The 23187-nt window shown below is 43.1% G+C and overlaps 1 protein-coding gene across 1 annotated transcript in view; it reads left to right on the plus strand.

Annotated features, from left to right (window-relative positions):
• The first annotated feature begins 993 nt into the window (after nt 1-993).
• Nucleotides 994-23187, plus strand: part of RSPO3 (R-spondin 3) — a 58996-nt gene continuing 36802 nt past the window's right edge. Inside the window, exon 1 of the mRNA XM_030267835.4 lies at nt 994-1835. Within this exon, the coding sequence (XP_030123695.1) occupies nt 1739-1835 (97 nt within the window). The 5' untranslated portion in view covers nt 994-1738. The remainder of the gene's footprint in view (nt 1836-23187) is intronic.

Here is a 23187-nt window from a genome sequence, read left to right on the forward strand (position 1 = left end):
CGGCTCAAGTATCCTGGATTAGAAAGATTTTCCCCAGAGTCCTTTTCAAAGGGAGCCTCCCACAGACCTTTAAATCCCCCACATTTTATGGTGCCGATATTTAACAGCTCTGAGAGGGACAGCGGGGGGGAGTGGGGAAAACAGTTACAAATAAGAGTGGCCGCTCCTCACACCATTGAGGTTCTTGATGCGATCAGCGCCGGCTTACAGGGCTCACTCTCTCATCCCAGCGATAGGCATTGAGATAAGAAGGCAAGCGAAAGAGGGCTCGGTGAAGTCACCAGTTTTACCTTGAGTCAACCTCACCACCCCCTTTGTAGCCTTCCCCTTCGCCCCAAAAGGAAACCTTTGCCGGAGAAAAAGAAACTCGATACCCTTCTGTCAAACAGGCGGCCTCGCTTCGCCGAGGTGCCCTGAGCTGCGCCCTTGCTGCCGGCTCTCTGCTGAGGGTCCCGGCGGCGAGAGGCTGCTGTGTTCACCCCCGGCTCACGGCTCCGCTCGACCCCAGCCCGGGCCAGCCCCGTGTGTCGCCCGCCGCCAGCCGGCCGTGGGGACGGTCCCCGGCCCCGGCAGGACACGCGGGTTTGCTCTGTTCCTTCCCACCGAAGAAGCCACCCCAGAAAATCCCTGTCCAGTGGGGAAAGGCCACAAAGGAGAAAATCCCGAGAGGCTGGAGACCCCTCAGCGCTTCACTCCCATCTCCTCACCTCCAATGGGAGCCGGGATGTAAGGGGCAAATTCGGGGAAGAGAGGGTGCCGTGCCGTGTCCCCCTCCGCAGGGAAGGTGCTGAGCACCCCGCCCCGTCCCCCCGGCGAGTGGGGGCGCCCCTCCCCACGGAGGGGCCGGGGCGCGGGGGGCAGCGGCATCTCCGCGGTGACCCCGACAAGGAGGGCGGCGGAGGGGAGGCGAGCGGAGACCGGCGGGAGGGGGCTGCCAGCGAGGCTGCAGAACCCTACCGCCCGCGGGCCCCGCTGCCGGAGGATGCTCGGGCGCCGATTCCCCGAGGGGGCTCGGCCGGGAGCGGGGAGCCTCCTCCCGCCGTGCCGGGGCGCTGGGGCTCGCCTCCTCCCGGCCCGCCCCGCCCCGGGGCCTCTCCCCCGGGGCCCCGCTCCGGAGCAGCTCCCGCATGAAGCCCGGGGGCTCCTGGTCGGCGGGCGGGAGAGCCGGGGGGGCCCGGCCCACCTGCGCCCGGCGGCTGGCGGTGCCCGCGGCGCAGAGCGCGGCTGCTCCGGATCGGCGGCGGCGGGGCTGGGTCCTCCCTCTGCCCCCCCGCCGCTCCCGCCCTCGCACACTCCTCTCCCACCGCCATCCATCCATCCGTCCTGTCGGCACCTCGCCCGCCCGGCGCACACACGGGCGCGCACAGCCGCACGCACCTCGGCACCCTCACAACATGCTGCCGGCCACCGGCCCGGCATGGACCCCGGCGGCGGCTGCTCGGCTCCTCTCCGCTGCTGACTGCCCTCTGAGGTTTGCGGCAGGTAGCGGGGCAGACTGCTGGAAAGTGCAATAGGAAAAGCGAAGGGGAAGGGAAAAAAAAAAAAAAAAAAAGGAGAGGGAGAAAAAAAAAAAAAGTCAAAAGACATCAAGCCGGCCAAACCCAGCTTTGGATCTCAGTGCAGGTATTTCTGCTGCTGTGTTCATCCCTTGCCGCCTACCACCCCGGTTTATTATTTCTTTTTTTAAGGAAAGAAAAAAAAGGACGAAAAGGAGAAGTCGAACTCTCAAAGGGTTACTATGCAATTGCGACTGATTTCTTGGTTTTTTATCACTTTGAACTTTATGGAATACATTGGCAGCCAGCACGCCTACAGGGTACGACGACAGGGAAGAAGTAAGTGCGAAGAGATTTATACTTTGATAACTTCTGGTTCCTCTCGTTGTGCTGTTCACCTGTCTGGGGGGTTCCGTGCCCCCGGTGCCCGGGCGAGTGCGCTGGGACCTAAATCCCGCGTTAGCGGCGCGGCCGAGCGGATTTGCAGGCAGTTTCATTCAACTGGAGGGATGGAAGCGGTTTTTGACCTCTCTCTGCTCTTCTTTCTCACCTCACCGGGATGAGCAGCGCGGGCTCTGGGAAGACCTGCGTCTGGTGCTTTACATTTTAATGTCTGGTGAAAGGGAACGTCCTTTCTTAGGTCTTCCCTCTTTCTGAAGGGAAAGGGCGATGACACGACAGGTAACTTTTTGCCGGTATGCCCTAAGCGCCTTTCTCCATCCCAGTCAAGAAGCTCCCTTGCCAAGAGCGGGCAGTACAGATTATCGCTATACGTTAAACCTGGCGCCCGGCAATGCGGAGGGGGGCTGGGGGTGTCGCGGCTCTGTCCGACCCGTTGGCTTTCAGCTTCTGTTGGCCACTTTGCCACCGTCCTGGGACTGTGGCCCCTGTGGCCCTTGAATTTTTAAATTTTTTTAATTTTTAAATTTTATTCCCATGGGATGAGGCGAGTCCATCCCTTCTGATTTAACCGGTCCTGGTCCATCTCCGCCCGGGTCCGGGGCAGAGGCAGGAGGCAGGCGGGGGCCCGGGGAGAGAGGTGCAGTACCCAGGTGTTGGCAGAAGGTCCCTGCCCCTCGTGAGGGCTAGAGAGGAGAGCCCCCCGTCATCGGGGAAGAAAGAACAAGGAGGCAGCAGCGAGTCACCCCCTTGGGAAGTCGCTGTCCAGGTCGCGGGGCGCTGTCACGGTCAGGCGGTCTCTGGCTCCGGCGTGGGGGTGCGGCGTGGGGCCGAATCCGCGGTGACACCTCCGGCAGCGCCGCGGGTCGGAGCTCTGCCGTGACCCTTCCGCAAGGAGCCGTGGATGAGGCGGAACGCGGCAGCAGAGGCCACCGGGACGAGCCCCCGACCCGGCCTGGCCACCCTGCCTGAATCGGACCCGCCGCTGTTTCAGGGCAGGAGGCATTTTCTGCGCACCTACCGCGGAGGGGCTGATCATGCCTGCCCGCTCTCCCTGACAGCTGCAGACACCGGGGAAATGTCATAAAACACAGCACCCTGCATTTCATCAGCAAGAAGTAACTGAGTTACTTCCTCAGGGAGGGGAGGTACTGTTATTTTAATTTTCTCCTGCTCAGCCTTCGCTCCCTTTCCCTGCTTGGCACGGCTGGCCCTTGAAAGCCTCCTTTGTATGGTTTGCCTCCTGCAAACAAGTTTTGATTCACCTAAAGTGCCCCTAAAGCGGAGCTGAGGACGAGAGAAACCGGGGCTCCAGTCCTCCGATCCCCACGGCCTCACAGCGAGGGAGCACTAAGGGCTAAGTAAAACATGTCAGGGCATCCGGTTTATTATCCTTGGCAAGGGAGGGCTCCGCAGCCTCCATCACCTCCCACCCACTCCTTTAACCCCTGGCAACCGCGGGCCCGCAAGCTGCGGCTGCCCCCCGCCCCCAGCCGTAGGGGTGCCCCGACGGGCGCGGCAGAGGTTCAGCCCCGGGCTGGGGGCACGGCAGGGCCCGGGGGTAGGACGGCCCCGCGGGGCGAGGGTCGCGGAGCGGGGCCCCCTCCTCCCGGACTCGCTCCGGCACCTGGTGCGCGGCGCGCCGGGCCAGCGCCGGGCCGGCGGCGACCTCTGCTGTCCCGTGCCGCGGCGGGCAGCCCGCGGCCGCAGGTGCTCGGCTCCCGCCGCACGGCACGGCTCGGCACGGCCCGGCAGCTGCCCCGCGTTCGGCGGGAGGAGGCAGGTCTGCCTCCTGCCCCCGGCCGCTCCAAGTGCTGGGCGCAGGGCGGCCGCCGCGCCCGAGCGGCGGGGCAGACGCTCTGTACTCTTCCGTCCTACCTCGTTCGTCCTCAGACAACCTGCATAGCGGGATAACTTTTGGAAAAGAGAGGTGGAAGGAAGTGCTGGCCGCGAATATTTAGCTGGTTGGTACACCGTGGAGAAGGTACCGGGCATTTGCTCCAAGTTTGATGGTTAAAATGTAAGAGTTAAGATAAATTCAGAGCAGAACAAGTGGCTGGAAAACCAGAGATAGAAGGTCAGAATGGGAATCTAACTCGTTATTTTGGCAGTGAAGGCAAAGAGCCTTTCAGAACACCTCACCTAGACATGCTATAGGTTGTCTACTGGCCAAGGTCTTCAAATCCAGCTGGTTGTAACACATGATCTGGTATAAATAGCAGTTACTTAGCTTGAAGGAAAAAATTAGAGAGTGTTTATGGAAGTTATAAGAGTGGTTATGATCACTTGCACTAATCACTTCGGTTTTAAAAACCTATGAATCGCTGTTAGTGAATAATGCAATTTTATTTTGATTATAGTGTGCAGACAAAGATGACACTTGTCCAATTAATCTACTATGTGGAAGACTTTTCCAGGATTTCTCTTTCTTTTGCTGAGATAGTCTCCTTTAATCACAAATCATAAGCACATTTCTAGAGAAATGCTTTTAAATTTCTCTTTAATGTACTTATTTTTAAATATAGCACAAATAACTTCCCATCAAGCAGTCAGTGAACCGATGTTACTTTGTTTTGGTCATTATCAGACTCCTCCATTCCATGTATTATATTGTAGACCTACATATTTTAAAGTAAAGAAATTATAAAATCTGAACTGGCTAATTCAGAATACGCCATGCCAGAGTCCCAGATGGTATAAATTGAAGTTTCTTTGCTAAATTACCCCATCAGAAGGACCTGCTCCTGGAGAATTACTTATTTTGTACCTATTGCCAAAATAATCCTTCCTATGAGAAATGTTTAGTTTGCAATCCTTTTGCTCTCCAAACTCCCACTGAATTTTCTAGTTGGGGAATCTTGAATTTCTGTCCCATGATCAGCAGTAAAGATATAGTTGACTGTGGAGAGATAAAACTCCTCTGAAGTCAACAACAAAGTGCAGACAGATGATTGTGTCCAGAATTAGACATAGAACACAATCAATAAAAGTTTAAAAGCAAACATACCACTAGCAGAAAAAATTGTGGTTTTATTCTGATAAGAGCAATTAAGATTAACAAAGTTTCTAGTTTGAGTCTTACAAGACAGAATAATATGCAGCTGAGTAGAGACTAGCACACCAATATGAATTTCTGTGTATCGGCCAGTGATTGCAGTTTGCTTAGGAAAAAAAAAAAGGATCAAGTCAATAGTTCAAAAAATATTTTGTCTCTGCAGGCTACTACCAACACCCAAAACTTAGTACTGACAGTTATGCACATCTCTCATTGACCTTCTAGTAGACAGAAATGAAGTGTTATTTGCTGCGGGTCTGTGAGTGACCGGCAGACCATTTGCCATGACCCTGTGGACTAGCAGTGAGCCATGGACTAAATTTGGAAATCTAGAATAAGCAAAGTGATAGAAAAATCTGTATTTCTACTATACTCCTACATTTATGTTTAAAATAATCTGTATGACTTTATGGAAATGTAACTTGGATGTAGAGTTGCCATGATTATTGGTAGCCCATCAAATTGCCTCCTGCCTTTCACTGCAACAGCATGTCCAGGATACCCAGTGCTTGCTCCTTCCTTCCTTCCTTCCTTCCTGCCTGCCTTCCTGCCTTCTATTCCTCCTCTGTCCATTCCTCTGCTGATGCGGGTCTGCAGGTCTTCTAGCATCTGCTTCTGGTCACAATTGCTAGTGGAGGGCTCCAGCCTGCAAACACTCTGCACCTCTGGCTTGATTTGCATTCAACTACTTACAGACTCAAAATTAGGGTGATGTTTAACAGCCTATTTGTATAGATAGCTATATAAATTAAAACAAACCAGGAAAATATTGACAAAACACCAACTGGTAAAAATGTTTCTTCAGTCTTTTTATACTCTTTAGTATATAACTCACATGGAGGTAGAAAGTCAGCAAGAAAAAAGGAATGACATTATTAGTTAAAATAACACTTAATTATAGAAGCAATTCTTTTAGTAGTTCACCACCTATATATATTATTGATAACTACATGTATATTCAGGGTTGGCACATCACAGATGGCGGTACAACAGAGTTGGTATGTACTATAAATATTGTTACCAATTTTTTAAAAATAGAAATAATTTTGTATCTCAGTGCAGCAGTTTTAAGCAGAAGTTAGCCAGGCAAGCAGCCGTGAAACAGCCCCTCTTGGGCAGGATTGAATTACTGTTAGTTCTCTTTCAAAGTGTATGCTGCTGATAACTTTTTTCTGTGATGTCTTCGTATTAGCATTGTGAGGGTAAATACTTTCCTGGCAACAAGTGCATTTTTTTTTTTTTTTTTTTTTAATGAAACTATATTTCTCATTTTTTGGGCGAGAATCTGTCCTTTTAAAAGTAGACAGTAAAATTTCTATTGGAGTCATTGGAAGCAGAAGCTGTTCCATCGTGTTGTAAACTGTGAACATATCTCACTGTAGTGATATCTTTAAAAATCAAATATCAGGAAATCACTACCAATCACTGAAAGCTTTAGAAGTGTGATAGGGACAGACTGCTAGTGTTGTTATTTCTTAAAAAATAACTCTGTATGTATGTAAAATCTGTTCCTGATCATACCAGCATATGAGGAACAATAAGTGTTGCTATCCCAGGAGACTAAAGGATGTTACTGACCAGTTTCCATCTCATACCTGACATCTGAAAGGGTGTTAATTCCAATTTTTTTCCTATGACATGACCTGATGAAGACATTTCTTATACATTTATATATTTATGTATAAATATATTTATTTATATATATTTCTTATATAAAATTCACGTTAGACTTTAAATACACATTACCACAACTTCTCAATGACATTGATGTAGGATGGTATACCTGAAAATACACAAAAAGTCCTATTTGTCTCTGCAGATGGAATAAAATATTGCTGTTATTAGTAAGAAGGTTTTAGAGCTTGAACGTGCCTCCTTTACTTTCAGTGGAGAAAGTCTATGGACTATGCTGGAGCTGGAGTGAGTTTTTTCTGCAAGATCTCAGGATACATTTTGAGTTTGGAAGAAATCCCATACTAAAATACTTGCAAAATTACATGATTCAAATATGGATAGCTCCTAAAGAGGATAAAATAATGCCTCTTACCTTTCAAAACTATGATACTTAAACTGCTTGGGAGGCAGTCTCTCTCTTAATCATATGAAAAGTACAACTATTTTACTACTTCCACCTATTGAGCCAACTGAAGCCAAATTAGTTAACGGAGACTAATTTCTTCTTTTGAGCTTTGCCCTTAATGTACCAAGCCTTTGCCAATTACCATTCTGCTGTTTCTTCTGGCTATAAATTTTTCACTGGAGACTATGGAAGTTACACCTGATAAAATCTGAGCTAGAAATAAAAATCAAACTAATTTTCTCTTGCTTAGCATGCTCATTTTGCTCTCTGGTTCGCAAAGCAAGCAAGCTGGCTGGACCACTGCACTTTATCGCTAACATTAACAAGCTGTTTGTCATTTCATACTCAATCATTTATAGACAGTGACTACTACCAATACGTCTTTAAAACTATGGATGTTCTTAAAAACTATTTTCCCCCTGCAGTGAATTGTCCCTTTTGCTTGAAATTAAATTAGAAGTTGTGAAAACTTGGTGGAGGAGATATAAAAGCTTATAAGAAAATATTTTTGCTTCACTTCTAACTTTGGAGTCTGAACTACTCAAAATCACTTTGCCAATTTTTTACCAAAATCATTCTGAACAAAACAATCTTATCAGATGACAAAAGGCAATGTATGTTCTTATACAAAAGTCTGTCTGTCTGCTATCACCACAAACAATACTTCAGAAAAAAGTACTCAGAGAACATTTATTCAAGAAAAATGTACTATGGCTCTCAAAAAAAAAAAAAAAGAAAATATGAGAGCTCCAACTCTTTTATAAATAATTGAATAACTGAGTTTTTGATGACAGCAGAATCATTAAAATTAGATGCTTTGTCACAATAAAATCTCACGGATTTTATTAATGAGTACTTTAATCTTTTTTTTTGTTGCTAGTAAAGAGCAGGATGATGAGCAATGCTACTTAAGGAATGATTGTACCACGGTTGTACGACAGCTGACTAATAAACAATTCTGTGTGTTTCAGTTTCTAGATTATGAGCTATCGACCTTGTATTTTAAAATATTAGTGTTACTTACTCCTGTAAACAAACATAACTGTCACTGAAGTAAAGGAGGCACAAAACACATCTTGCTCCAGTGCTCCTAGGCAAGAATTCACCTATGGGAACCAGAGCTGAACTGGGAGAGCCTTTGGCTGTGGCAGCAGCACTGAGCTCCTGCCAGCTTACAGCAGCACCCCAGCCTTGCACTGGTATTTTGGCTCCACACAACAGAATAATTGGGAGGAAGAACATAAAGGAATGCTTATACAGTAGTACTTTTAAATAAAAGTAGAACTCCAAACCACAGGTTTACACCAAGTTCTTGTAGTGCTGATATAAACTTTAGCCTTTCAAGCTTCTTAATGTATGTCAGTATTACATCCTGACAGGCTTCGTGTTTAAAATTGCAAGGTCCTAGATGGGATTTCAGACATTTAGTATTTTCTGCAGGGTAAAGAAGATTTTGTGGCACTGTAAAATGAAACAGGAGGTCATTGATAGATGTTGGGATAGTAACGATGTGTGATTCCTGTGGCTTCCTGTAAAGGGCAAGGGCAAACACAGAAAAGCTTACATACAAGAACTGGACATAAAGTGCCTAAGATGTACCTGGGACAGGATTTAAATATGAGTCCCTCACCTTCAAATAATACTTAATTTCTACCTCACCCTGGACACATACACATGGACGTTTCTCAGATGCTCTGTCATTTCTAAAGTGATGTTTCATCATACTGACATTGAGCGTCTGTTTGACCTCAGGTCCTTTCATGCAGAGACTTTGAGATTTTCTCGTAAAGAAACCCTGTGTTAAAAATATGCAATGAATAAATAGCTACAAATAATAAATATATAAATGCAAAATTCCTCCACATGGAGCACACAATTTTGCAGATGATTGCTTACTGACATTGGAATAAAGTCACGTGCATTCCTACTCCATACCCAGACCTCAAGCCCTTGTCTTTCCTGTGCAAACTAAAATTGGTGCAAGCAGCAACCTGAGATGACATGCAAATCCAGGTGAAAAAACATAATTTCATTACAGTGTTTCAATACAGATAGGCTAGAGTCATGCTATATGGAAGAATTAATTTAGCTCAGAATTAATTTAGTTTTCAGTTCCTGGCCAAATGTTTTAGCAGCTAAGCTTTTGGATACATTAAGGAGCAGCAAGGCTGCTGCTCCTTTCTTGGTATGTTTCAGAAGAGTGAATTTTCCTTTCTTCTGTTAAAGAATGTACTGGTTTGCAGTCTGGTGTAGTAGTACCAGGGCACCTAAATTCCCTGGACATCCAGGATTTGATACAGTTTCTGACCTCATCTTTTCAGACCAGGTTAAGACTCCTTTGTCTAGCGTGCTAGATTTTTTCCCTTTTGTAGGCACCCAGCTCTTCTCTCCTACTAAAAGGCAACTGAAATACCTTGCTCCGAGCTGCCAGATGTACTTTGATGGAAGTGTCAATGGAGTACAGCACGACACAAAGCAGGGATGTTTCAAACAGCATAAATCCTCTACCAAGCACCAGCTCATCCACCCCACTTCTCCCCAAATAACTCCCTGGGTATACAGCTTTACTGGTGATAGCATTTCCATGGGAAGTCACAGTAGAGGTAGGGCTTGAGATAGTTTAACTCAGCTTCCTTACAGGAAGCCTTACAAGTAAAGCTGTGTTTCAAGAGGAAGGAAGACAAGGTTCTCACGTAAACCAGAATCATAGGAGCAACCAGATAATGGAACAAGATTTCCATTGCATTCCTTGAAAAACTTTTATGAACATCCACATGAACCAGAGCTACTAAAACCTGACACTTTAATATGTTTACAAAGTTTATGCATGTTATCAGCACATGCAATACTCCCATTAGGATTTATTACAGATTTCTTTAGCAACAACATTTTTTATCCTAACAGCTTAACTGGTCAGAGAGAGGAAAACAGCCAGTTTCTCCAGAGTGAGCCTCCCACACACACTTGCCCAGCATTATTGAGTTACTTATTCATGAAGATTACACAAACCAGTGTCGGCAAGTGTTTCATAACCTTGTTTCCTTTTCCTAGAATGTTCATTATTAATTTCACTTTTTCTATGCCATTGAATAATGAGTTGCTGGTGTTATATTACTTGATGTGACTGCTGAGGGAAGAGCTAGCCCTTCAAAATAGAAAAGTGGGAGCAAAGGCTACTTTTCAGCATGGGAGTCAGAAGATGTGAAGTGCAAGTATTTCGCAAACACACAGGGATGGATGAAGATTCCAGAAAGTTTTAGTATAACACAGAACTAAAAATAATCAGCTGAAATGAGACCTTCTTGTGCTGGGCATGCAGGCCACAGATGTTTAATAGCAAGATCCTGAAGGCCTGGAACGCAATAAATAACATGATTTTGTGTTTTGCAAAACACAAAAAAAAAACAAACCCCACAACAGTTTCTGTTTTGCAGTCCAAAATGAAATCACACATTTGTCTCTTGTGTTTATGTTTTATGAAGAGCTGGGCAATTGACAAGTTTCGGAGTTGAGGGTGTATTAAAAGGGAAAGTAGAATTCTGTATGGGAATGTAGAATTTGTAACTTGTGCTATGTCAGATCAAGGCCCCGACTTTAGGAATGAAAATATTTAAATGTGCTTTTTAAGCTACCAGTTGAGGAGAAGTTTCAGATGTGTAAAAATCTGTCAGTAGGATTCAACTTCAAGTGAGTGTCAGCAAAACGACATCCTCATTGCTGCTTAGGTCACACATTATTTCTGAAGAATAGACCACAATCATTTTGAGGAACAGATAAACATAAAAAATGAGTTCCCCTAGACAAAAATATTGCATTTAATCTCCATTGGCATAATTTATTTCTGCTACAAACCTACAAAATCAATATGATTTGAAAGTGCTTATTCTCTTCCATGACTGGGTTCTTTCACCTGAGTAACTAACTAAGATACTTATCCTGCTTTAAAGCTCCAGCTTCCTTCAAACATAGAACAAGTAAGCTGACACATTGCTAACTCAGAGTTCAGTGTATCTAACAAGCAGTGACATATATTATGGTTGTATCATCTCAATCATTCTATGAATGTAAAAATTATGGAGGAAATTATGCAGGCTTTCATTTATGTGGTATCTACATATTGTACCTGCTAATACACTGCTAAACACAAGTCTTCCCAAGCTTTATGGAGGTTAGAAGCACTGAGTGGGGAGTGATCAGAGTGGGGGCATCTTACTACTCTTAGCCAGGATCTGCTGGCCACAAAGAAAACTGTGAACTGTACAAGTTCAAGATGAGGACAGGCGGCTAATCACCTCTTTCTGAAATCACATCATTTCCAGCTACCCAGTGAGCAGAGAAGTTAATTTCTCCCTCAGGATAAATCACACCTGAGTCCGGATAAAAATATATTAATCAAAAGAGTAGCCTCCTCTTGCATTTCCATACTTTCTTGATTATGTGAGAGAGGAGGATTCTAACCATAGCTGCCACTAAAAGACCACCAAGCATTATGAAACCAATCCATAATCCTTTTTGAAGCCTTGAATTATTTCTTGAAAAGTAAGTTATTCATCTATGAACTTGCTGGTTGAGCCTTCTAGTCTGGTTCCTTGACTGGCTGTGGTTACTTCTGGGAACAGGAAAAAGGGCCTGTGTTTTTCATCTGGAAGCATGCAGAGACCTTGGATACATCTAGTTCAAAAGAGAACAGTCACAGAAATTGCAGTACTGCATATAAGAGAGTTTATTCAGAAGTAGAATCTTCCTTAACTCCTGCAGAAACATTCTCTGGCTTATATAGTTAATTCCCTGGAACACCCTGACCCCATAGCTGTTGTCCTAGAATTGGGAAAACTCATCTTTATGCGTTGTCATCTCTCCCTTCTCCCTTACCCGTTAATATCTAGGTCTGTATATATGCATTCCTGTACATACACAAAAGTTCACATCAACACAATGAAGAATTAAAGTATTTTCACTTTGAGCTTGCCTTAAAATATAGGTGAAATTCATGCTTATAACCTCAGATAGAAGTTTTTGACTCCACATAAAGTCCTTTGGTTTGGCTGAAAACTCCATCTTTTCTCCCACTGGTCTTATTATCTGTTTGGTCATGGAAAACAAAATAATTAATTTTATGTAGATTAAACCAAATGCTAAATTAAAGAACAACAAAAAAAATTGCCTGGGAAGCTTTTATTTTTCTGATGAGCTCATCATGTTTAAAACTGTACCAGAAAGTTATATGGACCCTTCCCTTTTTCATTATGAAACCTTTCTTACTTTTCAAATGACCTGTATCACTAGGCTGGGAATTTTACTTAGCCACTTGGAAGGAAGATGATGCTCCAGAGGTTATGCTCTAGGCAGGGAAAATGTGTGGTTCCAGTGAAGAGGGTCTTTCCTTGCCACTGTGACAATGCAGCAGCACTGCTGCTAATGTTCCTGGGGTTGGCCATGCATATGGGTGCACTTCTGCAACTGCATTTGTGCATGTGCAAGGAAAGATAATATTCCTCTCTTTTATCAGCAAACAGAAATGTCACACTCATAAGACACATGCCATACTAACCCGAGGTTTTAAATTAGACCCTTTGCATTCTTTTTAAATGGGAGATGGTTTAGGCAGAATAAACATGTCACAAAAATTAAGGGACTGATTCTGCTTCTAGTTTCAACTCATGTCAGGTAGCATCTCACAGAGCCCTGCCAGCATAAGATTTGCATGTGCACCGGATCCAGCCTAAATGTTTATATAGGCTACAAAATAAACATGATAAGTGGGAGGTTTTTGTTGCCAGTCACCAAGAAAAGGAGTAGTAATGTAGTCTGAAATTCGCTTTGTGAGTTGCTGGTACAGAACATGAGGGTATTCTGTCTTTTGTCAGAGAATCAATGCAATTTGCCACTTAAAAGTGTAGAAGAAATATTTTATGTCTTTCTCCATGCTGTACCTATTCACCGTGCCCAGCACTGTGTATTCCTGAGCATTTTCCTTCTTTGCCTTCCCTCTCTTCCTACAGATATTGAACCTGAGCACTACCTTTTGAAGTAGTGCCTGAAGAAATTCACAAAATGAGAACAGGCACTGGAACAGACTAGCTAAATAAGTGAGCACAGGAATAGACACAAAATGTTGCATTTTCTGAAGTGTCAAGTGGTAGAGGAAGTAATAAGTCTAGATCAGCTCCATTAGCCTGCCAGATTTAATATATATATGATCCATGTCTTTCTCATAGTCCATTCAACACATGAACTCAGCCCAAGCCTACTGGAAATGAGAACTAGCAGGTGAATGCATTGAACCACAACAGACACCAGAATTCACATGCAATGATGCATACAACATACAGGATATACAATAATGTGCCTTTTGTCAAATCAATTTTTAAAATATTTTCCCATAGTCTTAGAAATTTCTATTTCTCCTTAGTGTCACCCCAAAGAAACATGTTTTTAGTGTTCTCTTGTCCTCACTCCCGTGTTTTTCTCTACAACCAAGTTTCTTCCTCGACACAGTTTTCCCCTTTCGGTTATCAATTTTTGCAACTTGCATTGCTGAGAGCAGGGTTTTGGGGAGAAATAGTGGAAAGAGAAAGGATGCCCTTGAGCTGTGGCGTGATGACTTGATGATAGCAGTGGGTTTCTTGGTAAGAGAAAAGAAGCAATGAACAACTTCTTTGATTTACAGAGACCGATTGTAAAAAAAGCCATGAATCTCTGCATATACAGAAAGATGTTAGTCTTTGAAGCCTATGTCAGATATAAGGAACAATGGGAAGGTTTGCAGAGAATAACAGGGAATGTAGCCCTGAGGTCTATCAAATGCAAGAATAGGAAGTGTGAAGTTTGTAAAGTGGTGAACTATTCTGAATGTGTCAGCTGACATCAAACATGTTTATGGCTGTTTGACCAAGCACAGATACCAAACTATCCATCCAGTTTGTCTACTGCTCTCCCCTTCAGGGACCAGCAGAAAAAATGCACTGTTTGCAAAAATATTGAGGGGGGAGGAAAGCCCCCTCCACAATGTTGTTCTTTTCCCCACCACTCTGTCAGGGATGGTCAAGAGGTATGGCAGGGCAATTGGCCTTGACTTGACACAACTTACAAACAGGAGTTTGTTCAGAAGTAGAATTCTCCTCCTCAGCTGCATTGCTGCAGGCAGGATGGGCAGCAGAGTTCCTCAGCTGAACAGCAATGAGCTCAGCACATTGCACTCTATAAGCCATTCCCAGCTCTTGTAATTCACGATGGTCCCAAGTTTCCCTATGCCAAGCCCTTCCTCCAACACATTTAATTCCTCAAAGCTCTGCACATCTCTATTCTTGCTTGTGACAGGAGTGAAATAATGTCCACAAATGGAAATATCTACTCCTCCTCTTGGCTTGCTGTGGAGCCATAATCCCCCTCCCCCAAAATATTCAGTCTTAAGTGGATTTACAGAGTTAGTCTGAAAGTTTCTGAATTAGAAATCCTGTGGTTCACAGCAGAGTGTGAGCATTGCTGTCTCTACAGGCAGCCCAGTGCTTCTCTTTAAGATGGACTCCCTCTGATGACGCAGGGGCAGAGGAGGTACCACACCCTGTCCAGCCATCGGCCTCGTGCTCAGACAGCTCTCTCAGCTGCCAGTTCTTCTTTAAGGTTTTACAATGAAAAAGTTTCAAACAAACATCAGATGAAAGCAATTTTGAGTCTAAACCAAGCATGGCCAGGTTTGCATTGGTGATTTATTGGTGCAAGTCATCAGCTCCTATTACCTTTTTCTTGAGCCATGCAATTCTCTGGCTTCCAGACATTTCTACGGCCTGATTCTTTGGCTGTTGAAGTTAATGGGAGGTTTTGCCACTGATTTCAATAGGAGGCCTCTATCTTTCCAACCTTTCCAACCTGCCTATAGAGTTCTGAAGTGCTTCCAGGTTTCCATCATAGTCTGCGGTTCCCCTCTTTAAGTCAATTGGACATTAACAGATTGCCTGGGTCCACACCTTTGGATAGAGAAAAGCTCTAGATCTGATTCAGCGCTCACTCACACACCAGCTTTATACCCCAGTGGAGTTCCTCCTGATTTATGTTGGCAGGAGAGTGAGGTCCAATGTTACTTATGCCTGGGTCATTGCCAGCAGAACACGGAGAGAATTCAAGTCACTTGTTATCCCCTTCCCCACACCTCTCAATCACAGAGTAAATGTATGTACATATATGTGGATATATTAGAATCATCTGGACTCTTTTAAGTTATTTGCCATTGAAACTGACTTCAAATTCAAGTTTTAAAGTTGAAATAACAAAGAAGGAATAAAGAGTCATAAGGGAGCCAGCTGCAAGGGTACTCACAATTTTCATCAGTCTACAGGACACTCCTAATAACATATTTTACTTCTTTGTAGTGAACTTTCTTTGCTTCTGCCATAAATATATTCCCTACACTGTAAATGAATAGCTTGCAGGCTCAGTAAAGTTAATATAGAAGAATAAATCTTAACTACCTAATGTCAGGTCAGAAATATAAATCTTATCTAATATGCCAGGTCAGAAGGAAAGAATACTTTTCGCTGAAAATAGCAAATACTTTCCAGTGCAGAGTCGGAACTTATTTTTCTCTTTAAAAAAATGTGCTGCCCCTAATATGATGGGTTGAACAGTCTCTTTTTAGAATCTCCAAAAGAAAAATAAACACATCGAGCAGAGTTAATTTATAAAATGCTCCCAAGTTTATCTTGGCAGAACAGTTGTAGGCAGTGAGAGTTCTCTCCCTCTCACACATGCATTCATACACACACACACACACACACACACACACACACAGAGACACGCACATATCTCAAAATTAGGACCGGCCTTTACAATAGCAAAAGCAAAAGAAAACTTATATATCTGGGTAAAATCATAGATTCTTATTCATGCAAGGCTCTCATTTTCAAGTCAATGGAAATTTTTTCAAAGAAAGACAACAAACCTTGGTGCCTTTTTGTGTAAGTACAGACCTGCTGTGTCACAGTGGGGGATAGCGAGACACACAAGTGCCTCGTGTCTCAGGCCCCCCTCCCATGTACCAGCACTTCTGCCAGCTGTAAAGCAGTGATGCAGCCACTGTCTCCTCCTCCTGGCTGCCCAAGACCCCACTGGTAAGACACAGCTGGACATCCTGGTGGGTGATCTGCTAGCCAGCAGCTGCTGGCACATAGGTCCCTCCCAGTAGCCACAGGCTCTTACTCCTGCCCATCCTCTTGTTCCTCCTCCACACCTGCTTCACATCACACACCCTGTTCTCACCAGAGCCAAGGTAACTTCAGAGCCTGAGGAGATGGGGCCCACCAAGGGCTTTCTTTCAGCCTCAGAGTAGTTACTTTATTTATTTGAAAGTCCATATCAACCTGTATCAGGAAGCCACAACAACAGGGGAAATATTGCAGATTCCAGATCTACCAGCCAAGAGACTGCCCAAGAGAACAGCAGGTGCTATGCTGGCACCCCCAAACAATTTGGAGCTCCCCCACCTCTTGTAACAGCAACTGGCCTTTCACATCACTTATTTACTTCAGTGTCTGCAAAGCAGTCATTTGCCCCAAGATAAACAAAAATAGAGGAAGTTTTACATGACCGAACCATGCCACTTGATGCTGAGGTGTGCACAATCCTCTGGAGCATTTTCTCAGTGCCACCAAGCTGCTCAATGCAGAACCTGTAGGTCCTCTCCCTCTCCCTCTCCCTCTCCCTCTCCCTCTCCCTCTCCCTCTCCCTCTCCCTCTCCCTCTCCCTCTCCCTCTCCCTCTCCCTCTCCCTCTCCCTCTCCCTCTCCCTCTCCCTCTCCCTCTCCCTCTCCCTCTCCCTCTCCCTCTCCCTCTCCCTCTCCCTCTCCCTCTCCTCTCCTCTCCTCTCTTCTATTTTCTGCCTTCTCTCTCCTATTTGGCTGCTGGGAAGTTGCCAGTAATGTCCAGCATTTGGTCTGACAACTCTTCTACTGTAAATATTTAGAAGAATCCATCAGAGATTAAACAAAGTGTAAGTAACTGCTCCTAAATGATAGCTCTTATTAATGTTTGCAGCTATAGACTCTTTACAAATGCATATGAAAGTCCTACCTCTGGGCTGCTTGTAAGAAAGGGCAAGACAGAAGGCAGCAGCCAGAACACAGTGTAATTTGAGTGTCAGTGTGTTATCATTACAAATATCAGCACAGAGACAGCATTCTGTAGAGTGTGTACCATGCTTGCAAATCTTCCAGACAGCAACAGGCAGAGTGTGTTACCCTGACCAATGTATTTTAAATGATCTGTATAAAGCCACAAGAGTATTCAGAGTCTCTGTTAAGGCATCTTTGCTTTTCTCTGGTCTGCCCCAAAAATATAACCTCCCCTCAAAGAAACCAAAACCAACTACAAAACAAAACAAAAACAAACAAACAAACAATCCCCCAGAAAAACCCAAACCACCAAGTCCCCTTCTACCTCAAAGTGTATCAAGAATTGTCACGTGCTACAGGGGAAAAGACAAGCACTGGTCTGGTGGATTTTTTTAAACTCTTATTGTATTGCAAAATTACCCTCTTTATACCATATCTTAAATGTTCCCTGTGCAGTAGGATATTAGGGGCTGAGAAAGGGTGAACACTCACACTGCTCTGGATCTTATGATTAAATACTTAAGAAGTAATTCTCGCAGAAGTCTCTTTCCAGTGGACATAATTTTGAGAATAAAAAATGCTGCTTTTTCAACCAGCTAAGGTGAATGAAGATGTATCAACTCATCTACATGTTAGCCAATTTGTTTGCTTCAAGAAATAAATCATATTCTAGGAACACAGTGAACAGCAGATACATGTCTATGCATGGTCATACTATAGCAGATTTTTCTATCATACAGATTTAAAAAATTTTAATTACTCTGTTTATTGCCAGTGATCAGTGAGTAGAGTGTCCTAGTTCCAATAAGGAAGGTGTAAAAATTGGATGCAACATTTGACTCCAGTATCTGCTTTGAACAGGATTAGTCCTGAAAGGAAAAGGCCTGGAGTTTATCCAGACCGCTTATGATGCTTTCCCAGGGTGGAAATGTCTGGTACTAACAAGTAATGCATGTAAGGCAGACCTCTTAGCATCACGTCTAGTTTTTGAAGCTAATAGTCTCCTCCTCATTTCTTATCCCTTTACTTTAAATAAAATGTGTGGATAATATGTCCGGGTTATCCTAGACATCAATCTGTGCTCATTCTTTCAACTCAGTTTCATAGTCATATCCAACCATTCAAAATTAATAATGATTTTCTATAAGTGACTTTAGATCTTAGCTGAAGTAATCAATAACAGCAACCTGGACAACTGGGAGGGTTGGGCATGAGCTACTGAGCAGGAATGTGCTGACTTGGTGGCTACTCCCATCTCTGATCATGGTGACTTACAGAATTGGTAGCTTCTGTGTCACAGCAGGGAAGAAAGTAGCATGTATGTAAGGCAATTCATTTTCTTCTGCACCTCCATGTGTGCATACATAGGAGTTCCAGAAAGCCAAGCAGAAGAGATATCCACAATCTAGAAAAGCTGAAGAGAGGCAGATTCAGTGGTCTCTTCAAGAAACAGGAACATTAGTAAGCCAGTGGATTAGACAAGTGGCTAAGACACAACTAGAGAAAATGATGTGAAATTAAAAGGATACTTTCTTGATATTCTCCCATTCTCCATCCTGCACAAATACATAATGGTAAAATCAACAAGTCTCCTACCATCTGTTTGCTTACGCTGATGCCTCATTCAGCAGATATGCTACATAGAAACCTTACTAGACATAAAATTCCAATTTTCTTCATAAGGCAACAATGTGGAGTTTGTTATAAGGAAATTAAAGTTTATTTAATTTCTGAAATCTCCTGTGAAATAACTAGTTCTCAAATCAAAAAGAAAATATTGGATCATCACTTTATATTAGAAAATGGCACTTTAATTTGCTTTTATCTACTATTATTTTGTTGTCTTCTTAAAAAAAAAAAGTTAGAATTAGATTGATAAGCATAACACAACCCACTGTGAGTAAGAAAACTGTGATATTGCTGGTACCATCATAATGCAAAATACTAACAAAAGGCTATCTTGCCAGCACATGCCACTAGACAAGGGCACAGCAGCAGGGATGTCGTGAGGTGCTCAGCATAAACTGTTGGATCCACTCAATGATTCCTTTTCCAATAATTTATGGCTGAGCTACAGCATGCTTTTTAACAGATATCTCACCTCTGATTTGAAACATACATGTGACTGAGATTATACTGCCTCCCTGAGACTGCTGCAATGATTTCATCTACCAAGGCTTTCTGAATTTTGTTTTAGTTAATGCAGTCTCACTGATGCCTATTTCCTACCATTGATTGGTAATATCTTTACTTCCAGCGGTAGATATCATTATAGCATAGGTATTTTAGGGGCAATGTTTGTTGCAGACGGCCTTTTTTTTTTTTTTTTTTTTTTTTTACTGCCTAGACAAAGAACTGCTGGTTGTGAAGTCTGCTCAGACAAGGCTGATTTTGGAGAAAACAGTCCCCTAAGTAAGTTGTAGATTTTACTACACTTTTTTTATCTCTAAGAGCAGGCTTGACTGAGGCCTCAGCATGTCTGAGCTCAGCCTTGTTCTATGCCAGTGAAAGCCTTTTGGTGACAAATATTCATGTACCTGTTTTTTGCTTACCAAATTGTTACGCGAGAATTGGGGCAGGGTCTAACACAGCGCTGTCCCTATGCTGTGACCAAGAAACTGTTCCTGCTGGAAGTGAAGACATGAGGATATCCCAATTTCTCTCATTTCTGAGCCCTGCTTGCCACCAGCAGCTGTCAAGCATTATGAATTAACAAGACACTTCACAGCTTAGAGATCTTCACAGGTGGAAAAGATGTGGTGGTACTGAACTATTGTTTTGGCATGGGCTTTGAGATGGCTGTGCCTCCTTCTTGCAATAAAAGCAGAGTAAGACCAATAGCAACCAATCTGGATTTGCTGGCAAGAGTCACAGCTTCAACCCGAGAGGTTCCCCAAAATGTCTCAGTTCTGACTGGTTACAGCAGCCAACAGACAGGCAGTGTATTTCCCATTCTTCTCCAAACATGTGTTGTTAAAGGCAATATGGTCCCTAAAGCATTCACTTACAGCATGGAGCTGCATCTCATTTGGTTGCTGCAAAGTGCTTTGAAGACAACAGGGTGAAAAGTCCTACAGAACTGCACATATATTTTGAGTCTTACTGATGCTGTTGCTATGTGATTATATAATTTTCTCAGGGGTTTTAAGCATGGTTGAAATCACAATAGTTTGCATCAATTATACTTATTCTCTTTTTCCCATGTACGTGATAAACTTCGTATGTGTTTTCCCTGATCATTTGGCCTCCTTTTTATTTTGCTTGCCTTTGAACACCTCTTTCTAATTTTCGGTGAGAACACCGTTGTGGTACTGGCTTTTTTCCATATGGAGTGTTACATATGATGTTGGTATGGAAAGTATTATAAGGCAAACAGCAGATTTAAGCTGAAAAAGATACTTGAGAGATTAATGAACAAGCTTTGAGTCTCTCCTTTTATAGGACACTGGTTTGAGTCTTATTGAAATCAAAGCAATCTGTTTGCCTTCCTGTGAAGATATAGCTTAGTAACCCCTTATAAAACTACTTAGTAATCTAAAAGTCAAACACTTTTATATTAAAAAAGCACTGAAATTATTATCTTTGTTGAATCTCTTGCTGAGACACAAAGGAACAGGGCTGCTGACTCCAAACTCTGTAGGAATCTTATTCCCAAATATAAAGGCAATTATTTAAAATGCATTAATATTAATTCTAAAAAGTTAATAAAGTAGTGCTAGAAATCTTTCATAAGTCTTTTGAATTCACACAGCTATGCTTTTCTCTGCAGTATTAGGGAAGAGATTTTTTTTCCAATTTTCTGAAAATAAGGAGAAATTAATCATGGTTTTGCTCTCTGAGACACCATGAAAATATGGTTGCTATGCTGAAAATATTTGAATTTTTTTGCCAATACAAAATTACCCAAAACTATTTAGAAGCTAAAAAATAGAAATGTTTAAGTTTGAATTAGTTAATGACTGAGAAGTTCAAGGCATTATTTTCAACGTTAGTATGTTAGGAGCTAGGCTTTTGCCTACTTCAGGAAGATAAGTGTCTTCTCCAAGCACAAGAGCCTCCATTCAAGAATGAGTCCTAAATTTTAATCAGGTATTCAAGTCTAACTGAAGTAAAGGGGTCTGTAACATATGTGTGTAGGTCAACATATGCTGATGTGCTTTTTTGAATGGGGAGGAATTTAATCATGAGCTTACATGGTAATTAAATGCGGTTTTTTCCCCAATTTGGTCTGTGTAGGCAGAAAGTGGCATAAAAGGGATCAAGAAACATTAAGTTTGTTAACTTAGTGCTCAGTGTAGAGTAGAAAAAGAGCCTTTTATTTCCCTGAAATTTCTGACCTTTTCTGTTATTTTTCTTCTCCCTGTTGCTCTTTGCTCACCAACCACAGCTCTCGTTTGCTGTGGACAATTCCCAAAGGGAACATTCCTTGCTGGAGTAACTTACCCAGCTCTTTTCCTTAATTTACAGTGAGTACAGCACCCCTTGCAGAATCCATAGCAGACCCTTTGGCTGCAAGCCAGTGCTAATAGCATGTTTTCCAATAATCTAATCTCGTCAGTCACAGAGCAGAAATCAGAAAGTTAAAAGAACTGGCTTCTCAACTTGTCTCAGTCCACCTTTGAAATCTGTGCATGGAAATGTTGTGTGAATAACTACAATAAATTGTTACCACACTTGCACCCATGACTCAATAGTTGTGCCCATAACAATCTGATGTATATGAGAGAACCCGCTATAAAGCAAGGTTTAATGTGATGCCAGAAACAGACTCTCTCATGAAGGCCTTACTTGAAGCTTGCAAAAATTTCAGCCAAAGCTGAGCACATATTGTAAATATCCATGAATTAAACACCTCACAATCCTAAGAGATAACTATTGTATCTCCTTTGCAGATGAAAAAAAATGAAGCTCAAATATGATAAAGCCAAAATTTCCAAGTTTGGCTCTAGAAGTGAAATAGTAATTCTTTGACTGGACTCCTGAATAAATAGTTTTAATTTCAGACCTCTGACCACCTGCATCTTCTGCAGCCATTCTGAAAATGAGGGTATATACACAGGAATGAACTGGAGAATGAACAGGAGATTAGTTGTCTCACTGGAGGCCCTAGATTTGAATACGTAGATTCTAGTACTTTACAGTGCTAGAAGGGGACCTTAACCAGCCAACTTTATCAACCTTTAAACCAAAGAACCCCTAACTTTCTTCAGTACTCAGTGGTATTGTTAGGGAAAGACAAAGTAACCAGATGCTGAAAGTTAACCTATACCTTTTACCTTTTCCCACACGGGTTCTTTTTCATATGTGCTGGACTGCGTATATTTTTGCTTTGGAGCTGCAGGACTGACATCATGACAATATTTTCTGCTGATTTCCAAGATCATGCAGAGCTCTGGTGGTCTACTGATTACAAGCTGATAACTAGGTCCATTACTCTACCTCAGGCCTGGATCCCTTCATAGATGATTTTGATTGCTGTCACCAGGAGAATATGCTTTTTGGGTACTAGGGGTAGCAGTTTGCTCTGTGAGACAAATGGCTTGACTTTCTTCATACAAGTCCAGGAGATCAAGGCGCCAGTCAAGGCGGATATTTTCCTAGGGCACAGTTCACTCTTTCCTTTCACTTATTCCAATTTGGCAACTGCTTGTATAATTTTTTAGCACAAATTTTCTGCAGCAGCCCAGCATTATGAGTGGTGGTGTTGCGGTCATCTCACATCCGAGCCCTGTCTCATGGCAGCCCAACGTGGTGGCAAGCCACTAGCCACCAGCTGAGCTGCCAAACATTTATCATGTTGGGTACTTTAAAAATAACCACTGTGATTTCATGTTTGCCTAATATCTAGGGGATGTTGGATTTTCGCTGAAGCCTAACTAATTGTTGGTAAAACTTATATTAGGCAGTTCTATTTGCAATAATGGCTTCTGTTGCAATCATTCATTCTGCATCAGCTTAACATAATTCAGTTACAGCTTGACAGAACAGAACAGAACAGTCCTCTCTCCCTCATTACTGGAGTTATTAGAAAAATATTCTTCAACAGAGCACG

The sequence above is a fragment of the Taeniopygia guttata genome, chromosome 3 (genome assembly GCF_048771995.1).
Source record: "Taeniopygia guttata chromosome 3, bTaeGut7.mat, whole genome shotgun sequence".
Lineage (NCBI taxonomy): Eukaryota > Metazoa > Chordata > Aves > Passeriformes > Estrildidae > Taeniopygia > Taeniopygia guttata.